This window comes from Prionailurus bengalensis, chromosome B3 (assembly GCF_016509475.1).
Source record: "Prionailurus bengalensis isolate Pbe53 chromosome B3, Fcat_Pben_1.1_paternal_pri, whole genome shotgun sequence".
NCBI lineage: Eukaryota > Metazoa > Chordata > Mammalia > Carnivora > Felidae > Prionailurus > Prionailurus bengalensis.
Genome location: NC_057355.1, coordinates 113,573,007 through 113,595,679, shown reverse-complemented (window position 1 = coordinate 113,595,679; position 22,673 = coordinate 113,573,007). Strand labels below are relative to the sequence as shown.

Sequence of the window (22,673 nt, the reverse complement as noted above, 5' to 3'; positions counted from 1 at the left end):
ACATACAAATAACCATTAGGGTTTCTGTTAGCATGCAAAATGGCCTATCCTAAAAAAAGTTCTATCAGTAACTTCAATGAAAGCATGATTAACATATATGCCGGTAACAGAGCTAGAAAATACAGGTAATATGGCAGATACCGATTTAAAAAAGATCTTCTTAGGCTAGATTGATCAGATACATGTAGCAAAACAAAATTTAACAAGAATAAATGTGAAGACCTGCATTTAGATTAAAATTAATGACAAAAAATACAAAAGAATTATGATTCATATTTACAAAGAAAAGCCATACTTTATGATTTTGTCTAGTGAACATGAGGTCGACTATAACATATTTTTTTATAAATGTAAAATTTTAAATCTTCATGATTTTATTTCTTTATAAGGCCTATTTATACTTATTAAAATTATTCTCATGTTGTTTGAAATTATTCAGAATTTTTGTTGTTCTCAATGGTATTAATCAGAGTCTGTATGAAAATTTGTTTTGCCATATGGACTTGTGTTCCAAGAAAATAAAAAGTATTATCTTGCTGATACCTGCATTTAAGTATCAATTTCTGATAGTTTATATAAACCACTTAAAATACTATCTGCTACATAGTTAGCATTAAAAAATTACCTTCTTGGGGCGCCTGGGTGGCTCAGTTGGTTAAGCGTCTGACGTCAGCTCAGGTCATGATCTCACTCACAGTTCGTAAGTTCAAGCCCCGCATCAGGCTCTGTGCCGACAGCTCAGAGCCTGGAGCCTGCTTCGGATTCTGTGTCTACCTCTCTCTCTGCCCCTCCCCTGCTCAACCTCTACCTTTCTCTCTCAAAAAATAAACATTAAAATAATTTTTAAAAAGTTATCTCATCATCATTACTATAGTCACTTAATATATTGGCTTACTACAGGGAAAGAATATGCTGATTATCTGTTTCATGGAAGAGTCCTTACACATCATGAGCATTGATAACCATATCTTGGTTTTTTATATGTCTTGTAAACTTAATGGACAGTCTCATGGAACATATTTAACAAATATTTATACAGTGTATAATATGTTCCAAGCTGTGCTGTATGTTGTATAGATCAATCATATAAACTAAGAGATGTGATACTTGTCCTTATGGACCTTACAGACTACATATATAGGTATCAAACACATGAATAAGTACACAATTGTAAATTGTGATAAGTGCTATAAAGGAAAAGTATTAGATGCTATAAGAGAAAGTAACTGTAAGAATAATTTAGACTGGAGGAGGCAGATCAGGTCTTTCGATGAGAAAGAGATACTTACAATGAAACATAAAGAATAAATAGAAGTCAGCCAGGCAAAGAGTGGGGTTAAGAACGTTTTAGGTAGTGGGGACAGAACATTCCCCAAGGCAAGAAAAAGCTTGATGAAGCTTAGTGAGCAATGAGGAAAGGGAGAAGAATGCTAAGAGAAAGGCCTAGAAAAGTTGGAGAGAGCTAGATCAAGTAGAATCTAGCAGAACAAGTCAAGGAGTTTTAGTTTTATTCTGTATGGAACAAGAATCCATTGAAAGTTACCAGTAGAAAAGTGACATGATTTACTTCATGCTTTAAAAAGTGGACTTGGCTTTGAGAGGAAGAGTAAACTGAAGAGAGGCAAAGGTGGAACTGATGAGACTAGCCACTGAAATAACTTGAGATGAAAGATGATGGTGGATTAGACCAGATTGTTCTCTGGGAATTCATCATGCCAAGTAGTTTCAAAATAGCCACTGATAAATCTCATAGAATTTTCTAGAATAAAATTTGGACTAGTTTTATACCTGATGAGAACACTAAACAGTTATGATATACTTATAAAAATAGTTCATTTAAGAATATATTCTCTTGTACTATACTGTGAGTTCCTCAAGGGCAGGGCCCAAATCATATACAATCATTTAAAAACTCACAGCATCCAACAGAGTGATATATGCATATTAGTGTCGAGATAAATATTTGGTGAGTGAACGTAATACAAAAGGAAAGGAAAGATAAATATAGATTAGATCTATGAAAAGCTTTAGGGAGGAGGCTAGACTTTAGCTGGCACAAGAATTTTTTAGAATTTTTATTTATTTTTATTAAGTTTTTATTTAAATTCATTAGTTAACATACAGTGTAATATTAATTTCAGGTGTACAAGACAGTGATTCAACAGTTCCATATAGCAACTGGTGTTCATCACAAATGCACTCCTTCATCCCCTCACCTATGTAACCCATTGCTCCACTCACATCCCCTCTGTAACCATCAGTTTGTTCTCTATAGTTTTAAGAGCCTGTTCTTGGTTTGCATCTTTCTTTTTCCTCCCCTTTGCTTGTTTGTTTTGTTTCTTAAATTCTACAAGTGAAATCATATGAAACTTGTCTTTTTCTGACTTGTTTTGCTTCACATAATATATATACACACATACATATCACATCGACTTTATCCATTCATCAGTCATTGGACATTTCAGCTGTTTCCATAGTGTGGCTATTGTAGATAATGCTGCTACAAACATTGGAGTGAATGTATCCCTTCAAATAAGCAGTTTTATATCTTTGGGTAAATACCGAGTAGTGAGACTGCTGGATTGTAGGGTAGTTCTATTTTTAACTTTTTGAGGAACCTCCATACTGTTTTCCAGAGTAGCTGTACTAGTTCACACTCTCACCAACAGCGCAAGAGGGTTCCCCTTTTTCCACACCCTCACCAACACCTGTTGTTTGTTGTGGCACAAGAATACTTAATCTAAGGGATAGGCCTTGCAACTAAGCTCAACATTTGTGTGCATAGCCCCTTGGAGAGGGGAGGCCACAGTAATCACATTTCCAAAGGAGGTCACCACCTATAAAAATATAAGAACCACTTATTAGGCCTTAAATGATATCTAAAGGTAGAATAAGAAGGAAAAAGAAAGGATTGTTCAACTGGGCAAAGGAAAGAGGAGGTATGAAAAGAGAAATGTGTAAATAGCATCTGAAAGCTGAGTTGGTATCAGTGAGGTGGTTGACTCCCTAAAATAATGAATGCTTACTTTTATTCAGACACTGAATTAAGTGCTTTTATATCCATTTCCCTATTTGAATATTCACAACTTAGTCATTAAGTAATCATGATGTTAATATCATTGTTCTTCCTATTTTAGAGAAGACTGGGGCTTAGAAAGGAGAAGCACTACACCCAATGTCATAGAGCTACTAACTGATGGATCTGAAAATATATGAACCAAAATTCATGCTGTTTCATAAAGCACAATGCATATTGCTTCCCAAATATGAAAAAGGTCTTTGTAGTTTATTTTAATATAGCTTTCTACTTATTTTATGATAATAATAGTTAGCTTAATGTAAAACTTATAAAAACATACATTAACTCAAATAATCATTACTTATTCCTAACACATAGATACATAATTGGGTCACAATATTACTCAAAGGTCAATGCTAGAAAAAAACAATTGGCATCCTAACAAGTCACCCCTTTACAAACAACAGCAGTGTTATAAGCACTTGTTGGTGTTTTTAATTGAAATTTTGAGAAAATCAACAGTCATTTTTATTTTTTTAAAAAAAAAATTTTTTTCAACGTTTATTTATTTTTGGGAGAGAGACAGAGCATGAATGGGGGAGGGGCAGAGAGAGAGGGAGACACAGAATCAGAAACAGGCTCCAGGCTCTGAGCCATCAGCCCAGAGCCTGACGCGGGGCTCGAACTCACGGACCGCAAGATCGTGACCTGGCTGAAGTCGGACGCTTAACCGACTGCGCCACCCAGGCGCCCCAACAGTCATTTAAAAAAATTTTTTTTTTCCAACGTTTATTTATTTTTGGGACAGAGAGAGACAGAGCATGAACGGGGGAGGGGCAGAGAGAGAGGGAGACACAGAATCGGAAACAGGCTCCAGGCTCTGAGGCATCAGCCCAGAGCCCGACGCGGGGCTCGAACTCACGGACCGCGAGATCGTGACCTGGCTGAAGTCGGACGCTTAACCGACTGCGCCACCCAGGCGCCCCCCAACAGTCATTTTTAAAGAAGCACATTAGATCCATGGACGTCTTGAGTAAAAATTTTATTTTCTTTTGTAAACATCCATGCATCTTTGTATTCCTTTCACAGGTCAAGAAAAATTGTGAAAGACTTTAAAATGGACAAAAATATTAGGTGTCCTGTGTAGTGGACATTCTGGATTATGTTCACTGTCCAGTCTTTCAGCTATCTTACAACTCAAACTTGCAGAAAATAGTAATGTAACTGGTTTTTGTCCAAATGATTCTTTTATACAAGAGAAGTGCAACGGGCTGCTTTGCAGATAACAACTAAAGTGTTGCATCTATTTGTAAATTTCATTTCCATTCATTTAGTTCTTAATGTTTACATATTTGTGTCCTTTGAGTTTTTCTGTGAACCAGTTGTAATACCTTTCTGGTTCCTTCAATAATTAATTAATGAAATAACACCATTGATATGTATTCATTTAGTATTTGTAATAAAGTTATGATTTTAACTTTAAAAATTATTCATTGACAGTTTTAAATTAAGGGAAGCCTAGGTTGCTCAGTTGGTTAGGTGTCCAACCACGGCTCAGGTCATGATCTGGAGGTCCATGGGTTCCAGCCCTGCATCAGACTCTGTGCTGACAGCTCGGAGCCTGGAGCCTGCTTCAGATTATGTGTGTCTCTCTCTTTTTGCCCCTCCCTTGCTCATGCTCTGTCTCTATCTCTCAAGAATAAATATTTTTTAAAAAGTTTTAAATTAAAAATTGTTTTTAAAAATGTTTATTCATTTTTGAGAGAGAGACAGAGCATGAGCCAGGAGGGGCAGAGAGAGAGGGAGACACAGAATCAAAAGGAGGCTCCAGGCTCCCAGCTGTCAGCACGGAGCCCAATGTGGGGCTTGAACTCATGAACTGCAAAATCATGACCTGAGCTGAAGTCAGACGCTTAACCGACTAAGCCACCCGGAGGCCCCTTCTTTAACAGTTTGAGAGATCATCCACCAATATGCCCAATGAATTCAACTAATAGGACCAGATAAACCACACTGCTGGAGGAGTACACTTTCAAGCACTTGCTTAAGCCCACAGGTATCTTTTTGTCACAACCACAGGTAAATCCCGAATGCCAACAGAATTCTATTTTTTCTTTTGTTCATTTGTTTTGTTTCCTGAATTTCACATGAGAGTGAAATCATATGGTATTTGTCTTTCTCTGACTTATTTCACTCAGGATTATACTTTATAGCTCCATCCACGTCACTGCAAATGGCAAGATTTCATTCTTTTTCATGGCTGAATAATGTTCCATAAATGTCTGTTCATGTCTTCTGTCCATTTTTAATTGGATCTCCCTAAGGATTTTAAGCCAAATTTCACTTTATTACTTTTTATTTTCTTCATTTTTCCCCCTCTCATTTTATATCCATATTAGTGACTGAGATAGATTTTTTTGACATCCATGGTCTAAATTATTACTATTTAGTTATACTGCATTTATTTATTTTTAAAAAAATTTTTAAGGTTTAAAATTTTTTTTTTTTTTTATAGTTAGCTATACTTAACAGTTTAATCTTTTCTGGCCTGGAGTTTTTACAAACTATCATATAGAGAGTGACTAAAACAAGTGATAATGTATCCTTCTAAGCTTTTATTTGAAGATTAGTAATCTCAGAAATTGTATCAAGACTCAAATCTCTAAATGGTATTAATGAGAACATAATGTAAGGAAAAGAAAATCAGGAGAAAAATCATGAGGCAAAAAGCGAGGTTAATTAAATATTAGTTTGACCAATTTGTTTGGATTTTTAAGACTTAAAGTGATCCTTTTAATGGCTTATCTTAATTGAGCCAGGTAATTTATTTAAAGGTATTTGATAAAATTACTAAAGGAAAATAATAATTTCTGAGCAATGAATTTCTTGGGGTTGTGTGATAAATGCTCTTTGTCACATATGACAGAATCTTAATGATATTAGAGTATTTTAGGTACAGGAGAAACTATTAAATTCCTTGATGGAATATGCTCAGTGGCACTTACACTTTTAGAAAAAAGTATGCTGAAGATCCTTCAGAATAAAACACATCTTCCATAAAATGTTATACCTATCTCCAAGGATAGGAGGTAGGCTGTATGCTTGCAAAATCATTAACGCAAAAGCCTATTGTCTTACCCGTTCATCTGTACTGTCTGTTGCATGATGGGAATAATTGATGAGACCAGGAATGGGCTGCTCACCGTGTGCCATGATAACAGCTGGACTGGTGTAGAATGGATGCTTCTAATGCACAACACATAACAACTATGAGTACAGTGACAGGAAAACATGAAACTATACAAGCAAAATGACTGGAAAGGAAAAGGTGAAAACAAATGAAACAATGAAATGCCAAAAATTCTCAAATGTAGAATGACAGTATCAGCTTAGACTTCAAATGTTGTAAGCTTTTTCTTAAGATGGAAATTGATGGCACTTTTTACTCTTTTAATTAAGAGTAAAAGAGAAGATACAATGATTTAAAAATGTACCTATTTAATCAGTTCCATAAAAACAAAATGAAACAAAACAAAGCAAAAATCACATACAACATAACTACTTACTAGTCTTAAGTAAAGACTTAATGGACCACTGAATAGATGTGGAGACAAAATCATTTGGTCTTCAGTGAAAGAACCACTTACTGGTGGTGTAAAAGGACACCTTAAAAAGATCTCTACGATCCTTTACAATTTATGTGTTGTCAAAAATCCCCTCAAGTTATGTTCATAACCAAAATACCTGGATGACTCTTGAAACTTTAGGAATTACTTCATATAGTAAGATTAGGTTTTTAATCTTTATGCTCTCAATGAACAATCATTATTCTCAGAAGTGATATGTTACTTTCTGAAGATTTTAAAGCATATTGGGTGGATTATACTAAATATGAATAATAATGTAGATGATGTTCTATGACTAAGGTGACTAAATTTATGCAAGTACCACATGGTACTCTATTTACTACCAGAATTGCCCACAGAGAATCTGCAATACTTTGGTACTATTCTAATAATATTACTTTATTAAATAAAAAATGCAAATACATTGTATCTTATTTCCTCTCTATAGTACTTGGGTAATTTGGGTCAAGAAATATTTAAGTAAGTGTTAATTGCTGAAAAACTCTGTCTTTAAAAAAATCTTTACTAAGCTTTCTCAACTAATTTTAAAATTATCTAAGGTCTCTTACCTTCAGTTTGCTGCTCCTTTATGAATTTGTGAATATTTGATGTTTTAAATATAAAAATATTATATATTTAATATGATCACAAAAATGACATTTCTGGAGAGTTCTTAAAATGTCACATTGTTTATCATTACAGCTATACTTCAATAGGTAACAGCAATATTTTTAACGCCTCAAAACTGAGAACTTCAGTGCTTTCAACGAGTCTATCTACATTATGGAGGGAACATAGCTGTGAAGTGTCATAAATACCTTAGTTCTTTTTTAAGGATGCCTTGAAGATGTACTGAACTTATGAAAAAAAAATGGGACAGAAAGAGGGATGAAATCAGTACATTTACCTGTGGTTCCTTTAGATCTTTGGGTCTTTGTCAGCGGGCTTACCTTGGCAGCAATGGCTGCTGCAGTTATATGTGATGAAGAACTATCCTCTGTTGAAGCAACACCACTGTCTTTCTTCTCTTCTTCCTCTTCCTCACATTGAACCCCTTTGTCTTCTGTCTGCTTATGGGGGCTAGTTGTGGGAGGAGGGGAAAGAGGAGGTGGTGGGGAAGGTAAATCTTCAAGTTCATCATGCACTTCCTTTACTTTTACAATGGCATCACGTAAAAGGTCAATGGCATGAGGTAGAGCTGGCAGTATAAACTGAAAGCATTCCTGTATACAAGAGGAAGAAAAAAAAATGAAGATAAAACACCTTTACAGGCATATAAAATTGTAGCAATCACATTTATTTGTGATTTTGGATCTATATTTCTTTCTGTCAGTCTTAGGAATAAATCATATTTAAGGTACTGTCTTTGTAATATGAAATATGAAGTAAACACTGTATATATGAAAGTATTCTCTGTAAGCTGTAGAACTACAGTAATGTATAAGCCTAGAGTACATTTTTCTTAAACTAAAATTTCTATACAACTTTGGGTCTTAAAGAGGCATTATGAGAAAGGCAGGAAACAGTTTTCACCTTTCTAGTTAGAGCAGAGTACTAGAATTAACAAACCAATTGAGGATTGACTTAATTTATTTGGAGAGCTAAAGTTCTGACTACCATCATAAAATACAGCTAGGCAACATTGTGCAATATGCAAAAATAGATATGAGTTTGTACAGAGCACTGCATAAAAATCACTATAGTCTCCTGCTCAAGTGTCCACTGTTACCTGTAATGTATCACCAAAAGAGAATAGGTAGAACTTTAAAACCAGAACATAGGGCCAGATATGTCTGGAGAATGTACCTGGGCAGAGGTTTTTCTCTTTTAAAATAACTTACCTTAAAATCTAAGATATAAAGAAATATCTTAAAATTTACAGAGGGTTATGGGAATATCTGTAAGGGTGCCTAATCTTTTGACTTCTCTTTGTATGGTTCAATCACCTTAGAGATAAAGATTATATGGCAAAGAATTTAACCTTGACTAACGAGAGGTCTGGCCTTTACTCTCAGCTTTTGGGAGGTGAACTCTAGTTCCTGGTCTTGCCTAAAAGGAATGTCGCTGATTGCCTGGGTGATCTGCCCACTGGACAATCTAATAATGTGGATTATTATGAGGATTTAGGGAAACATGGGGTCAGTTTGGCCTCTGGAAGAAACTGGAGACTAAAGACAGTTTTTCCTCTGGGAAGGGTTAGACTAAAGGTCAGCCATATGGGTAATATGTGATCAAGTCCCAGTAAAAACTCTGGACATCAAAGACAAAGGTGAGTGTGCCTACTTAGTGATATTCTGTGTGTACTGTCTCATATTATGGTCAAGAAGAGGTAATGCTATCCCTGACTCCATGGGAGAGGATGAACAGAAGTTCCTCATTTGAGAAACCTCTCAGACTTTGCCCTATATGCTACTTCTCTTGGCTGATTTCAGTCTGTATTCTTTCCCTGTAATACACCATAACTTTGAGTTTAGCAGCTTTCAATGAGTTCTGTGAGTGCTTCTAGTGAATTATTAAAATTGAGGGTAGTTTTATGGTGCCAGAAGTGAGGGAAGTCTCGTGGAGTGCTCCACATTTATAGCTGGCTAACTTTTGCAGTTGGCCCAAACTCCTTACAGTTGGTGTTAGAAATGAAACTCAGTAGAAAGATCCTGACTCATGTGATCATGAAGCATGATCTGGGAAGAGAACGGAAGAGGGTGGGGATGATGAATCTTTAGATTAAACACAGGATCATGCACAGTATGCAGTTGTAACTGTGCTATGATTAGTTATTGGAGATAAAAGTTAGCAATGGAATTTTGAAATGAAAGATGCAACTTTTAGGGAGTTGTATTGGATGCATAGAGAAACAAGGTAAATATACAATCTCTTGGCTATTGTTATCTGTACTAACTAAAACAAAATGGAGAACATAGGGGTGGATCCTAAGGTTGCACCAAGCTTAGATTCTGGCTCATCTGACATATAGCTGCTAGCCCCTGAGCTGCTTCCAAAGAAAAATGTTACGCTGAAGGAATAAATAGTAATAAAGTTAGATTTATTCATTAGAGAATGGGGAAAAGAGAAATGGGAGACACAAGGGACTTGTCCTGTCAGGGTAGAAATACTTAAATGATTATTAAGAAATGGATGAATAAAGTGAGCACTGTTGGAGGCAAAAGAAAGGTCTTAATGTAGCACCATTATGGGTTGAGCAGACAGATGGTGAGCACTGGTCTCCCAACATTAAAGGGTCCTAAACAAATCTAAATTTACCCTAGTTTGAAGGAATTTTAAAAGCTAGAAGGCATAGATAACTAAAAGAAACCTCACCTTGAATCACCTTAAGTGAGGGTCCCAAATCTAATCAATATAAGTCTAGACCAAAGAGTCTGAATCCCTTGGTCCAACCCAGGCCTAGAGATCCAAGGCCATATACACACAAATGGATAAAATGGTCATGGGAAGGAGAAGATCCTTTTCTAGGATTCCTTGACATGGCACTACTCATGTACTGTGATTCTAACACCTGTTGAAGTTCTAATGAGGGGATACAGTTAGACTGGAATTATACAGAGATACAACAGTTGATGGAATTATGGTGAAAGTTGGGATGAAAATTAGAATGTCTGAACAGTGAACTTTATATGAAGTGGTCAGTCTCCTTCACTGGAATGTATTATGGGGATGAATATTATGTTTGACTGGATAATTCTTCCCCTACCTAGTACTGTAAAACAAAGCATATAAATCCACTCTTCCACTAACATAGATTGTACATGTCAAGTGGGAATAAGTAAGATTGCCTGAATCAACACAGGTTATTAATTGAAGAAGGGAAAAACAAATCAGCTTGATGGGCTGAACTGCATGTTTGCCCCTATGTTTGGGTTTTTACCAACTGATAGGAAGTGTCCAGGGGCCTGGTGGAGTGCAAACTAGGTTTATAGCAAAAACCTGTGAATGCCACCTAAAAACAACTGCTGGGATTTGGGACCAGAAAATTTCCATTTGAGGGGCATTTACTAGCTTGCTATTGGATTTATAATTGAGACTACCCTATGACTGAAGAACATAAAATTATCTTGAAACCTGAAATATCCATAATGTTTTAGGTAATAGTAGAGAAATGCTCTAATGGGAAGGCAATGCCCAGGAGAGTTCCATAATAAAATGGAAATGGTGCATATAGGATCATGCTACCAGGAGAATGCAAGGAGGTACTCACGAGCAGGTAGCCTCTTTTCACCTAGGGCCGACTTCGGAACCACCTGAGGAGCTGCTGGATCCTATGGCCACTTGGGCCACTTGGGCGGTGCCCTATAAACAGCTTTCTACTGATCAACAAAGAGCTGCTTGGTTTATGGATGGCAATTCCAAGGTGAAGGGACAGCATCCTGTTTGGAAGGCCGCCACTCTGATTGAAGAAGGTAAAAACAAATCAGCTCGATGGGCTGAACTGCATGGTGTTTGCCCCTATGTTTGGGTTTTTACCAACTCATAGGAAGTGTCCAGGAGCTTGGTCATATGGTTAGGCAGAAGGGCAATGGAAAATTGGTCTATCAAAGGGATGCCTGTATAGGACATGGAAATTACTCCGGGAATAGAAGGGGTATATTAAAGTAGAATACGTTAATCCCCATCAGAAAAACCCCCTTTCAGAATGGGAAGTTAACTGGAACTCGTGAGCAGATATCCGAGCATGCACGCTTGACATGGCACCTGGGCCCATGAGATGAATGGACAATGGGGGGCTGCAACAATGCAGAGATGGGCTGAATTGATAAATTTCTCTTGTACCCTCTGAGGCACAAAATGCCAACAAGAACTGTTCTGTCTGCTAACAAAAAAGACAGCAGAAAGCTATATGGCAGATTCCATAGGGGAAGGTCCTACACATAGCTAGCAAGTTGGACTGATGTTGCTAGTCTCTGGAGGCTACAAATGAGTCCTAACAGGAATAGACATTTACTCAGTACTGGGCTTTGCTTACCCAATGGTAGATACAAATGCTCAGTGTACTATGAAAGGACTAGGGCAGAAAATATTGTACCAATGACTGTAGAGTCACATTTCTTTAGACCAAGGTACACACTTTCATATTCAGAGCAATGATTTGATAGAAAATTTGAATGGGCAATGGAAACATTTGTTGTCTAAAAAAGGAGGAGCATGGCTTACATACTCTCATTAGTGTGTGGTCACATTCAACATGAGGAGGCCAAGGGAGGGTCCCCACTAAATATAGTCCTCTACCTTTCTGGGGAAGAGAGGGTTGGGGGGTGATGTTGGTAAGACTATATTTTTTCTTTAGGACTATACTTTTTCTTTTATCATATCAGATCAACTTTCTTTTTTTCTACCTGATGCTGTGGTGACAGGAGCAGGGCTGCAACTGTGCGTGCCAGAAGCAGGATGATTCCTAAGCAGAAACTGTATCTTTAAGTCTTTATGTCAGAGTTCCTAAGGGCCTGATGAGGTAGATTATGTCTGACTTCATCTGGACAAATTGGGATTGAAAATGGATGCAGTTACATTGCCTGGTGTGTGCGAATGCTCACTAGTTCTGTACCTACTACGTAACCCTACCTAATATGAATGGAAAAGGACTAAGCAGGTGGCACTTGCTGAATAAGTATTACTGGTGGCAATTTGGACCAGCACAGTGGCCAAATCAACTGTCTCATTCAAAGATTTTCATAGGAAAAGTCCGAGTATAAATGGAGAGAAGGAGGAATGGTAACTGGAGGTAAAGGAATGAGTACATGGGTTATGCAATGAAAGAGATCCAATATTATATTGGTGTCTCAAAATCCTTAGAACAAGAGGATACTGTTTCTTAGCTCAGTTGTAATAGATGCCAGAAGGGGTAAAGCCCTATGTTGCTGAGACTACTCCTGCTCTGGGAACCTGATAAGCCTGTAAATCTGAGTAGCATAGTTCTGGGAGACATTTTGGTCATATGATACGATGATGGACTAGGTTGTTAATATCTGTGTAGGACTCCAGTAGTGTGCCAGTATCTTCTGGCTCATATTTTAGGTTATATCTACCACCCTACTGTGAAATGTTATAAAACTGGTGTTGCTAGAAAGATTAGAATACTGATATTGATGATCATATATAATGGGAAATTGGGTTAAATCCCCCTCAAAATATAATACCAATGGAAAAATGATTGGCTTGAAAAAGTCAGCTAATTTCTGTGGTAAATAGTTCTGTTCAAAGTATCACATAATACAAATAGTAGCAGATTGAGGTAGAAAAATTAGCATATTAGTACAAAAATATGAAAATGTGTGTAATGGCTTTAGAGGATAGATTAGCTGTTTCTCAAATTCATCTCTCATACTGGCTTCTTCAAATTTTAGACATATTCATACTGATACTGTTGTTGCATCTGTAATATAAATGCTGTAGTAAATATAGATGCCCAGCCAGATAAATACAATCATTTTCTATAAGACAGCCTCAGCCAAAGGCCAGGGGGAAGCTTGTGTAATGAAGACTTAACCTTATCTCAAGAGAGTGTGGCCTTTGTTCTCAGTTTTTGGGATGTGAGTCTTTGTTTGCCTTGGAGCTTTGGCCACCAGACAGTATTAACAATGTGATTTATGATGGGTGCTTTGGGCATTTGGGTATCAGTTTTGCCTCTGGAAAGTGGTGGGGACTAAAGGAATCAGCATAACTTTTGGAAAGGGCTAGAGACTAAAGGCCAGCCATATTGGCAGAATGTGATGAGCCCCAGTAAAACTCTGAACACAAAAGGCTTGGCGGCTCCCTGATTGGCAATGCTCCCTGTGCTGCCATACACTGATGCCAAAAGAATAATGCTTTCATGACTCTACAGGGAGAGGATTATAGAAGGTGTGCATTTAGTCCTTCTCTTTTACTCTTGGTTAACTTTAATTTGTATCCTTTCCCTGTCATAAATTATATCCACCAGCATAACATCTTTCAGTGAGTTCTGTGAGTCTTTCTAGTGAAAGATCAAAAGTGAGGGTGGCTTTGGGAATATGCTAGGTTGCAACTGGTGTCAGAAGTGAGGGAAGCCTTGTGGAGTGCTCCAGCTTTTTGGTTGACTAATTTGCAGTTGGCTAAAACTTTATACTAAACCATATAAATCTCAAGGTGGCTTACCTGAGATCCTTTCTTGCTACCTGGCAGGTTAATTATGAGAGTTTTACCTCTGATTCCACATACAGGCCTGAAAGGAAAGAGAAACTGGATGAATACTAAATTGCAATGAATGGTTGGTTTAAATACATTCAACAACAGAGATCAAACATTGTATTTCACACGGGAACAACTGTTTTAGAATGAAATTACTACAGCTAGAGATTCACCAATTGTTACACAAATTGGGCATTCTGGCTGAGGTTTTCACAAGAGCTAGTGTGTTAGATTGTAAAGATGTACTGACATAAAATCAGAATATATTAGCCAATTTAAAGAATGGCCAAAATATCGTCTTTCTCTAGCTTCTTTGTATCTCATACAGTTCTAAGATTTCAATGAGATAAATGTAAAAATGTCTAGCACAGTAATATTTTCAAAAGTCTAAAACAAAGAGCACTCAAGAGTTGAGGGAGACTTAAATTTGAGCTATTGCTTCTTAGCAAAGTGTAAATTTTAAAGTAAAATAAGGTCTCTCACAAATGAATGGCAGTGGGGAGAGTTTGGAGAGCTCAGCTGCTAACAGATCCATTGAAAAACAAGGGCAACTGAAAGCAGAAAGGTCTTTCAAGATTACTGTAAATTTCCAAGCCACTTTTAAACTAGGTGGTTAGATAAGAAACATAAACAATGGAAAAGCACTGGAAGACAGGAATCAAGAGTTGAAGGCCTGGATTTCATATGAGAGTTGGAATCGTGCTTTTTCAATAACTGGCTGTGTTACTTTCACCTGGTAACATCTAATTTTCATCAGCTGAAAACAAAGGGATTAGTCTATTTCTAAAATTTTAAAACTAAGATTTTTAAGTCATATAACAATCTTTTCCCAAAACTTGTTCCTATGAATGAGATTATTAACTAGTTTCACTCTCTGAAATAACCTAAATTTGTCTTATGTTTTATTGGTTTTTTTTTCTTGAGTCCTGTTCACAAAGACAAGAGATGATAGCTATTTACTTTAAATTTTCCATATTCTTTTAATTGAAATATAATTGACAAATAGCATTGTATTAGTTTTAGGTGTACAAAAATGATGTGATATGTATATATATTGGGAAAGGATTATACAATAAGCTTAATTAACAACCATCACTACACAGTTACTATTTTTTTCTTGTAATGAGAACTCTTACAATCTACTTTCTTAGAAACTTTCAAATATACAATATAGCAGTATTTACTATAGTCACCATGCTAACATTACATCCCTTACATTTATCTTATAATTGGAAGTTTGTGTCTTTGACTACCTTCCCCCATTTCACCCATTGTGCAATGCCTGCCTCAGCAACCACCAATCTGTTCTCTGTATTTATGAGTTTGGTTATTTTTAGATTTCCACATATATGTAAGATAATACAGTTATTTGTCTTTCTTCATCTGATTTATTTCCCTTGACATAATGTACTCAGGTCCAACTATGTTGCTGCAAGCAGCAGGATTTCTTTCATTTGTATGTTCAATAATATTCCATTGCATATACATACCACAGTTTCTTCATCCATTCATCTGTCAATAGACACAGGTTGTTCTATGTCTTGGCTACTGTAAGTAATGCTACAATGAACATGGGGGTGCAGACATCTTTTCAAGATAGTGATTTCCTTTCCTTTGGATAAATACCCAGATGGAACTGCTAGATCATATGGTAGTTCTATTTTTAATTTTTTGAGCAACTGCCATACTCTTTTCCATAGTGACTGAACCAATTTACATTCCCACCCACAGTACACAGCATTCCCTTTTCTGCACATCTTGTTATCTCATCTTTTTGATAATAGCCATTCTAGCAGGTGAGTAAAGTGGTATTGCATTGCAGTTTTGATTTCCAATTCTTTGTATCTTTTCATGTAACTGTTGGTCATTTAGATCTTATTTGGAAAAATGTTTATTCAGATCCTTTGCCCATTAAAAAAATTTTTTTTTGTTTTTGACAGAGAGGGAGAGTGAGAGAGCAAGCACAAGTGGGGGAGAGAGGCAGAGGGAGAGGGAGATAGAGAGAGAGAATCCCAAGCACGCTCCACATTCAGCATGGAGCCTGATGAAGGGCTGGATCCCACAACCCTGGAATCATGACCTGAGCTGAAATCAAGAGTCAGATGCTTGACCAACTGAGCATCCTTGACCATTTTTTAATTGGATTTTTTTTCTACTAAGTTCTATGAGTTCTTTATATATTTTGGATATTATTAACCCCTTATTGGATATATAATTTGTGAATATTTTCTTCTGTTCCATAGATTGCCTTTTCATTCTGTTGATGACTTCCTTTGTTGTACAGGTTTTTAGGTTGATGTAGTCCCATTTATTTTTGCTTTTGTTGCCTTTGCTTTTGGAGTCAAATCCAAAAGAGCACTGCCTAAGAATGATGTCTAGAAGCTTATCCACTGTTTTATTCTAGGAGTTTTATGGTTTCAGGTCTTACACTCAAGACTTTATATTGAGCTGGTTTTTGTGTATGGTTTAAGATAGGATAGTAGTCCTATTGTCATTCTTTTTCATGTAACTGTCCAGTTTTCCCACCATTTATTAAAGACACTATCCTTTCCCCATTGTATTTTCTTGGCTCCTTCATCCTAAATTAATGGACTACATATGCATGGGTTTTTTTATGGGTACTTTATTTCGTTCAGCTGATCTGTGTCTGTTTCTATGCTTTTGATATATTGTTCTGATTACTATAGCTTTGTAATACAGTTGATTAGGAAGTGTGATGACTCTAGCTTTGTTCACATTTCTCAAGATGCTTTCAATATTTGGGGTTTTCTGCGTTTCCATTAAGAATGATTGTTCTATTTCTGTAAAAAATGCCACTGGAATTTTGATAGGAATTGCACTGAATAGGTAGATTGTTTTGGGAATACGGACATTGTAACAATATTATTTCAATCCATGATCATGAAATATCTTTCCATTTATTTGTGTCTTCAATTTCTTTCATCAATGTCGTGTAGTTTTCAGTGTATAGGACTTTCACTTCCTTCGTTAATTTTATTCCTAGGTATCTTATTCTTTTTGATGCAATTGTAAATGAGATTGTTTTCTTAATTTCTCTAATAGTTCATTAGTGTATAGAAATGCAACTGATTTATACATATTGATTTTGTAGCTTGCAACTTTACTAATTTGTTTCTTAGTTTTAACATTTTTTTTTGGTGTAGTCTTTAGGGTTTATTATATATAACAACATGTCATCTGCAGACAGTTTTACTTCTTTTCTGATTTGGGTGACTTATCTTTTTCCTTTCTAATTGCTCTGGTTAGGGCTTCCAGTATTTTGTTAAATAAAAGTGGTGAGGTAGGCATCCTTGTCTTGTTCCAAGTCTTAGATGGAAAGCTTCCAGTTTTTTACCATTGAGTATGATGTTAGCTGTGGGCTTATCACCTGTGTTATTATATTCAGATACATCTCCTCTATATCCATGTTGTTCAGAATTTCCATCATGAATGGATATTACATTTTGTCAAATGCTTTTTCTGCATCTGTTGAGAGGATTGTATGATTTTTTTAATTAAAAATTTTTTAATGTTTATTTTTTAGAGAGAAACAGAGAGTGAGCAGGAGAGGGGCAGAGAGAGAGAGGGAGACACAGAATCAAAACAGACTGAGCTGTCAGCACAGAGCCTGACATGGGACTCGAACCCTCAAACCGAGAGATCATGACCTGAGCCAAAGTTGGATGCTTAACCATCTGTGCCACCCAGGTGCCCCAAGTATTATATGATTTTTATCCTTTATTTTGTCAATGTGGTCTATCACATCAATTGATTGATGGATGTTAAACCATCATTGAAACCCTGGGAAAAAAATCCTACTTCATCATGGTCCTTTTATTGTTGTACTCAGTTTGTTAATATTTTGTTGAGGATTTTTGCATCTATGTTCATTAGGGATACTGACCTGTATTTTTCTTCTCTTGTAATTTTCTTCTCTGGTTTTGGTATCAGGGTAATGCTGCTCTTATAAAATGAATTTGGAAGTATTCTTTCCTCTTCTATTTTTGGAAGAGTCTGAGAAGGTTTGGTATTAATTCTTCTCTGTTTGATAAAATTCACCAGTGAAGCCATATGGCCATTGATCTGTTACAAGGTTTCAAATTACTGATTCAATCTCCCTATTAGTAATTGGTCTGTTCAGATTTTCTATTTCATGATTAAGTCATGGTAGACTGTATGTTTCTAAGAATTTATCCTTATTTTGTAGGTTGCCCAATTTGTTGGCATACAATTAATCACCATAGTCTCTTATGATCTTTGTATTTGTGTAACATCAGTTCTAACATTTCCTCTTTTATAAATGGTTTTATTTAGTTGAGTCACCTTTTTATTATTATATTTTTGGTGAATCCAATTTTTTAAATCTTTTCTAAGTATCAGCTCTTAATATCATTGGTATTTTTGTTGTTTTTATTCTCTAGATCTTTTATTTCTGCTGTTCTTTATTTCCATCCTTCTAACTATGGGCTTAAAATTTTCTGTTTTAGATCCTTGAGGTATAAAGTTTAGTTGAGGTCTAAAGTAGGAAATTATTGCTATGAACTTCCCTTTTAGAATTGCTTTTGCTTCATCTCGCAAGTTTTAGAATGCTACATTTCTATTTTCATTTATCCCAAGATATTTCTTGATTTTGTTTTGGTTTCTTCTTTGATCCACTTGTTCAGTAGCATGTAGTTGAATCTCCATATATTTGTGATTTTTTCCATTTTTCTTCTTGTAATTTCTAATTTTATACAATTATGAATAAAAAGGATGCTTGATATGATTTTAATCTTAAATTTATTAAGATTTGTACTGTGGTTTAATATATGATCATGGAGAATGGACCAAGTGTGTTTGAGAAAAATGTGTATCCCTTTGCAGCTTTTGGAAGGAAAGTTCTGTAAATGTCTATTAAGTCCATTTGGTCTAAAGTGTCATTAAGTGTAATGTTTCCTTACTGATTTTCTGTATGGGTGATCTAATCATTGATGAAAGCACAGGGTACTGAAGACTCCTATCATTATTGTATTGCTCTCTAATTTTCCCTTAAAGTTTATTAATATTTGCTTTATATATTTAGATACTCCATTCTTTGGTGCATAAGTTTTAGCAAATGTTGTATCCTCTTGTTGGATTGATCCCTTTATTATTATACAACGACCTTCTTTTGCCTTTTTCTTGAAATGTGTTTTGTATAAGCATAATTATCTCAGCTTTCTTTTGTTTTCCATTTGAAAATATCTTTTTCCATCCTTTCACTTGCATTCTGTGTGTGTCCTTACATCTGAAGTGAGACTCCTGTTGGCAGAATATAGTGGGGTCTTGTTTTCATTAATCCATTTGCCACTCTATGTTTTAATTGGAGAATTCAGTCCATTTTAAGTAATTATTAATAGGTAGGGACTGACTGTAATTCTGTTGTTTTCTGGCTGTTTTGTAATACCTTTGTTTCTTCTTTTGCTCCCTTTCTTTGTGATCTGATGGCTTTCTGTAGTGGTGTGTTTCGATCCCTTTCTCTTTATCTTTTGTGTGTCTCCTATAGGTTTTTGCTTTGTGGTTACCATGAGGCTTACATAAAACATATTTATAACAGCTGATTTAAAGTAGATAATAACTTAAGTTTGAAAACATTCTAACGCTCTACATTTTTACACCCTGCACTACATTCTATTTTTGGTGTCACAATTTACATCTCTTTAACTTGCATATCCATTAATAAGTTACTATAGTTATAGTTATTTTTTAATACTTTTGCCGTTTTTTTTTTTTTTGAGAGACATAGAGTGAGCAGGGGACAGGCAGAGAGAAAAGGAGAGAGAGAATCCGAAGCAGGCTCCCCATTGTCAGTGCAGAGCCCTCACCAACCGTGAGATCATGACCTGAGCTGAGATCAAGAACTGGAGGCTTAAATGAATGAGCCACCCAGGCACCCCAATACTTCTGTCTTTTAACTTTCACATTAGATATATAAGTGATCAATCCATCACCATTAAAACATTATTCTAAATTCAACTATATATTTGTTTTTACCTATGAGATTTACACTTTCATTTGTTTTCCTGTTACTAAATATTACCCTTTTGTTTCAGCTAAAAGAAATCCCTTTAACACTTCTTGTAAGGCCAGTCTAGTAGTGCTGAACTCTTCCGCTTTTGCTCATAAGGAAAACTCTTTCTCTCTCCTTCAATTCTGAAGGACAACATTGTTTGGTAGAGGATTCTTGTTTGGCAGGCTTTTTATTTTTTTCTTTCAGCACTTGAATATTTTTTGTCACTCCATTCTGACCTGCAAAGTTTCTGCTGAAAAAAAATCTACTGATATCTTCTAAGGATCCCTTGTATATAAAAAAAGTTTTTTTTTTCTCTTGCTGCTTTTATGTCTTTCAGTGGGTCTATTTGGATTCATCCAATTTGGAACTCTTGGGCTTCTCTAGTCTGGATGTCTATTTCCTTCCTTAGCTTAGGGACATTTTCAGCCATTATTACTTCAAATAAGCTTTCCACTTCTTTCCCTTTCCTCCATCTGGGATCTTTACATTGTGAATACTAGTCTGCTTGATGCTGTCCCACAAGTGTCTTAAACTATCTTCAATTTTTTTTTTCTCCTCTGAATTCCATTGCCCAGTCTTCAAGTTTGCTGATTCTTTCTTCTGCTTCATCTAGTGTTGTTAAATTCCACTACTGCTTGTTTTAGTTATGTATTCTTCAGCTATGTGATTTTTGTGTGGTACCTCCTTATATTCTCTCTTTTGAAATTCTCACTTTGTTCAGACATTATTCTCCAGACCTTGGTGACTATCTTTAGGACCATTATTTTGATCTCTTTATCAGTTAAATCATCTATCATTAATGTGTTTTTATGAGGTTTTATCTTTAAGGTACAGAGAATTTGACTGATACATGCCCCTGGGATCTTTGTAATTTTATACAGCAAGTTCATCCCATCTGTGTTAATGTAGATTCCTTTTCTAAGGATAATGGCAATGAATTTATCCTGACAATAATGTATTTCAATATATTTGTAATTTATAAAGTACTATGGAACTTGGAATTTAATTTCCAATTATAAGAATGTAACTCTATTTTCCAAGAATGTTTAAGATGTTCCAAGTATTAAGTCCCTTCACCACAAGGTTATTGGCAAATACAAATTCAGTTAATTCTTTTTATTCCAACTTTTTGGTAAACAAGCCCAGGCCTATTATATTTCCAATAATACTTCATCTACTCTCAGATGACATCCTAAATAGTAGTGCTAATAAATGTATAAATAAAAACTCCAGTCAGTATTGTATGTATGTAGAAAAGTTATAATATCTAGATTACTACTTTTCTGTGTGTGTGTTATGCAGGTATTGTGTATATAATTAAAAACCTTAGTATATATTCATGAGAGACTATATCTGTTACTTTCTCTTAATCTTTTTGGACTTTTATTTTGCCACTTTTTCAAAAAGTTCATCAGTTTCTTTCAATATCTAAAAATTAATTTTGGGATGTGGTTTTTCATCTATAGAATGTCCAGAGTCACGGCAAAAAGAAAATATTTTAACTTTATATAACTCTTTTGTTTATTTTCACAAACACTATCTTATTTAATAATTTTCAAAAATACAAGTACTATAGTCTTAGTATATTCCAACTAAGGCATATTAGGAAACTAAGGACTCGTACTAAGTATTATGAGATAAATGCAACTCTCTTCCTTAGGGAATTTACAAATGTAATACAAAACATTAAAGCACATAAACAACTATAAGATAGTAGGTAATGACACAAATTGACAAAAAGTGCTGTAAGTTCAAAATAAGAGTTGTAAACTTTTTGGTGAGGATATGAGGTAAGTCTTCATGGAAGAGGTAACATTTGAGTGATTTTCTAAAGGAAAATATTTCAATAGGTAGGAAAAAATGGGGGAAGGGTAAGAAAAAGAGGGTAGTTTAGATAGAGAAGAAATACAAGGTAAAAGCACAGAGACAAAAAAGAACCAAGTACATTTTGGGTATATTAAGTCTTTCATCTAGGGAGAGCACAGTCTACTCAAAAGACTAATGTGAGGTAAGAAGTACCGGTGGACAGATGTCATGGTCTGATAAATTAGTAATTTCCAAAATGTAGTCTCTGCATGAGAACATAGCATCATTTGGTAATTTGCTAGACATGTAAAATCTCTCATATTGCCCCTCTCCTTTCCTTAATGCTATTGATCTACTCTTTACTATTAATATAATCCTGGCTTAGTTACATAGCCTCTCTAATGCTTAGTTTTCAAAACCTGAGTGATTGTAAGGATTAATATAATCTTTGAAATATAATGTATTGTATAGTGTCTAGTATATTATGGATAATCAATAAATACTGGCCACTTTTCCCTTAAAAAGTACATTGGGATTAGATGAAGAAGGTCATGAATTCCCTGTAAAGATTTAGACCTCTTTTTTTTAATTATTAAATTTTTAATTTCAATTCCAGTATAGTTAACATACAGTGCTATATTAGTTTCAGGTGTACAATATAATGATTCAACAAATCTATACATTTCTCAGTGCTCATTATGATAACTGTAATCTTAATCACCTTTACCCACTGCATCCATCTCCTCACCCAACACCCATCTGGCAACTATCAATTTATTCTCTTTGAGTCTTTTTTTTCTGTTTGTTTCATAAAGTCCACATATGAGTGAAATCATATGGTATTTGTCTTTACATGAGTTATTTCACTTAGCATTATGTCCTCTAGATCCACTCATGTTGTTTCAAATGACAAGATTTCATTCTTTTTATGGCTGAATAGTATTCCATTCTATAGATATACCACATCTACTTTATCTATTCATCTATGGATGGACACTTGGGTGCCTTCCATATCTCAGCAATTATAAATGATGCA

The 22,673-nt window shown here is 35.4% G+C and overlaps 1 protein-coding gene across 14 annotated transcripts in view; it reads right to left on the bottom strand.

The window, feature by feature from the left end:
* Positions 1 to 22,673, bottom strand: part of GPHN (gephyrin) — a 636,202-nt gene that overhangs the window by 225,808 nt on the left and 387,721 nt on the right. For 7 of the 14 annotated variants that reach the window (XM_043556393.1, XM_043556386.1, XM_043556388.1 and 4 more), the window contains 3 exons: positions 13,768 to 13,834; positions 7,596 to 7,868; positions 6,158 to 6,265 (listed from right to left, as the gene is read on the bottom strand). In XM_043556393.1, the coding sequence (XP_043412328.1) occupies positions 6,158 to 6,265; positions 7,596 to 7,868; positions 13,768 to 13,834 (448 nt within the window). The remainder of the gene's footprint in view (positions 1 to 6,157; positions 6,266 to 7,595; positions 7,869 to 13,767; positions 13,835 to 22,673) is intronic. The other 7 variants (XM_043556392.1, XM_043556394.1, XM_043556401.1 and 4 more) reach the window with 1 other exon arrangement.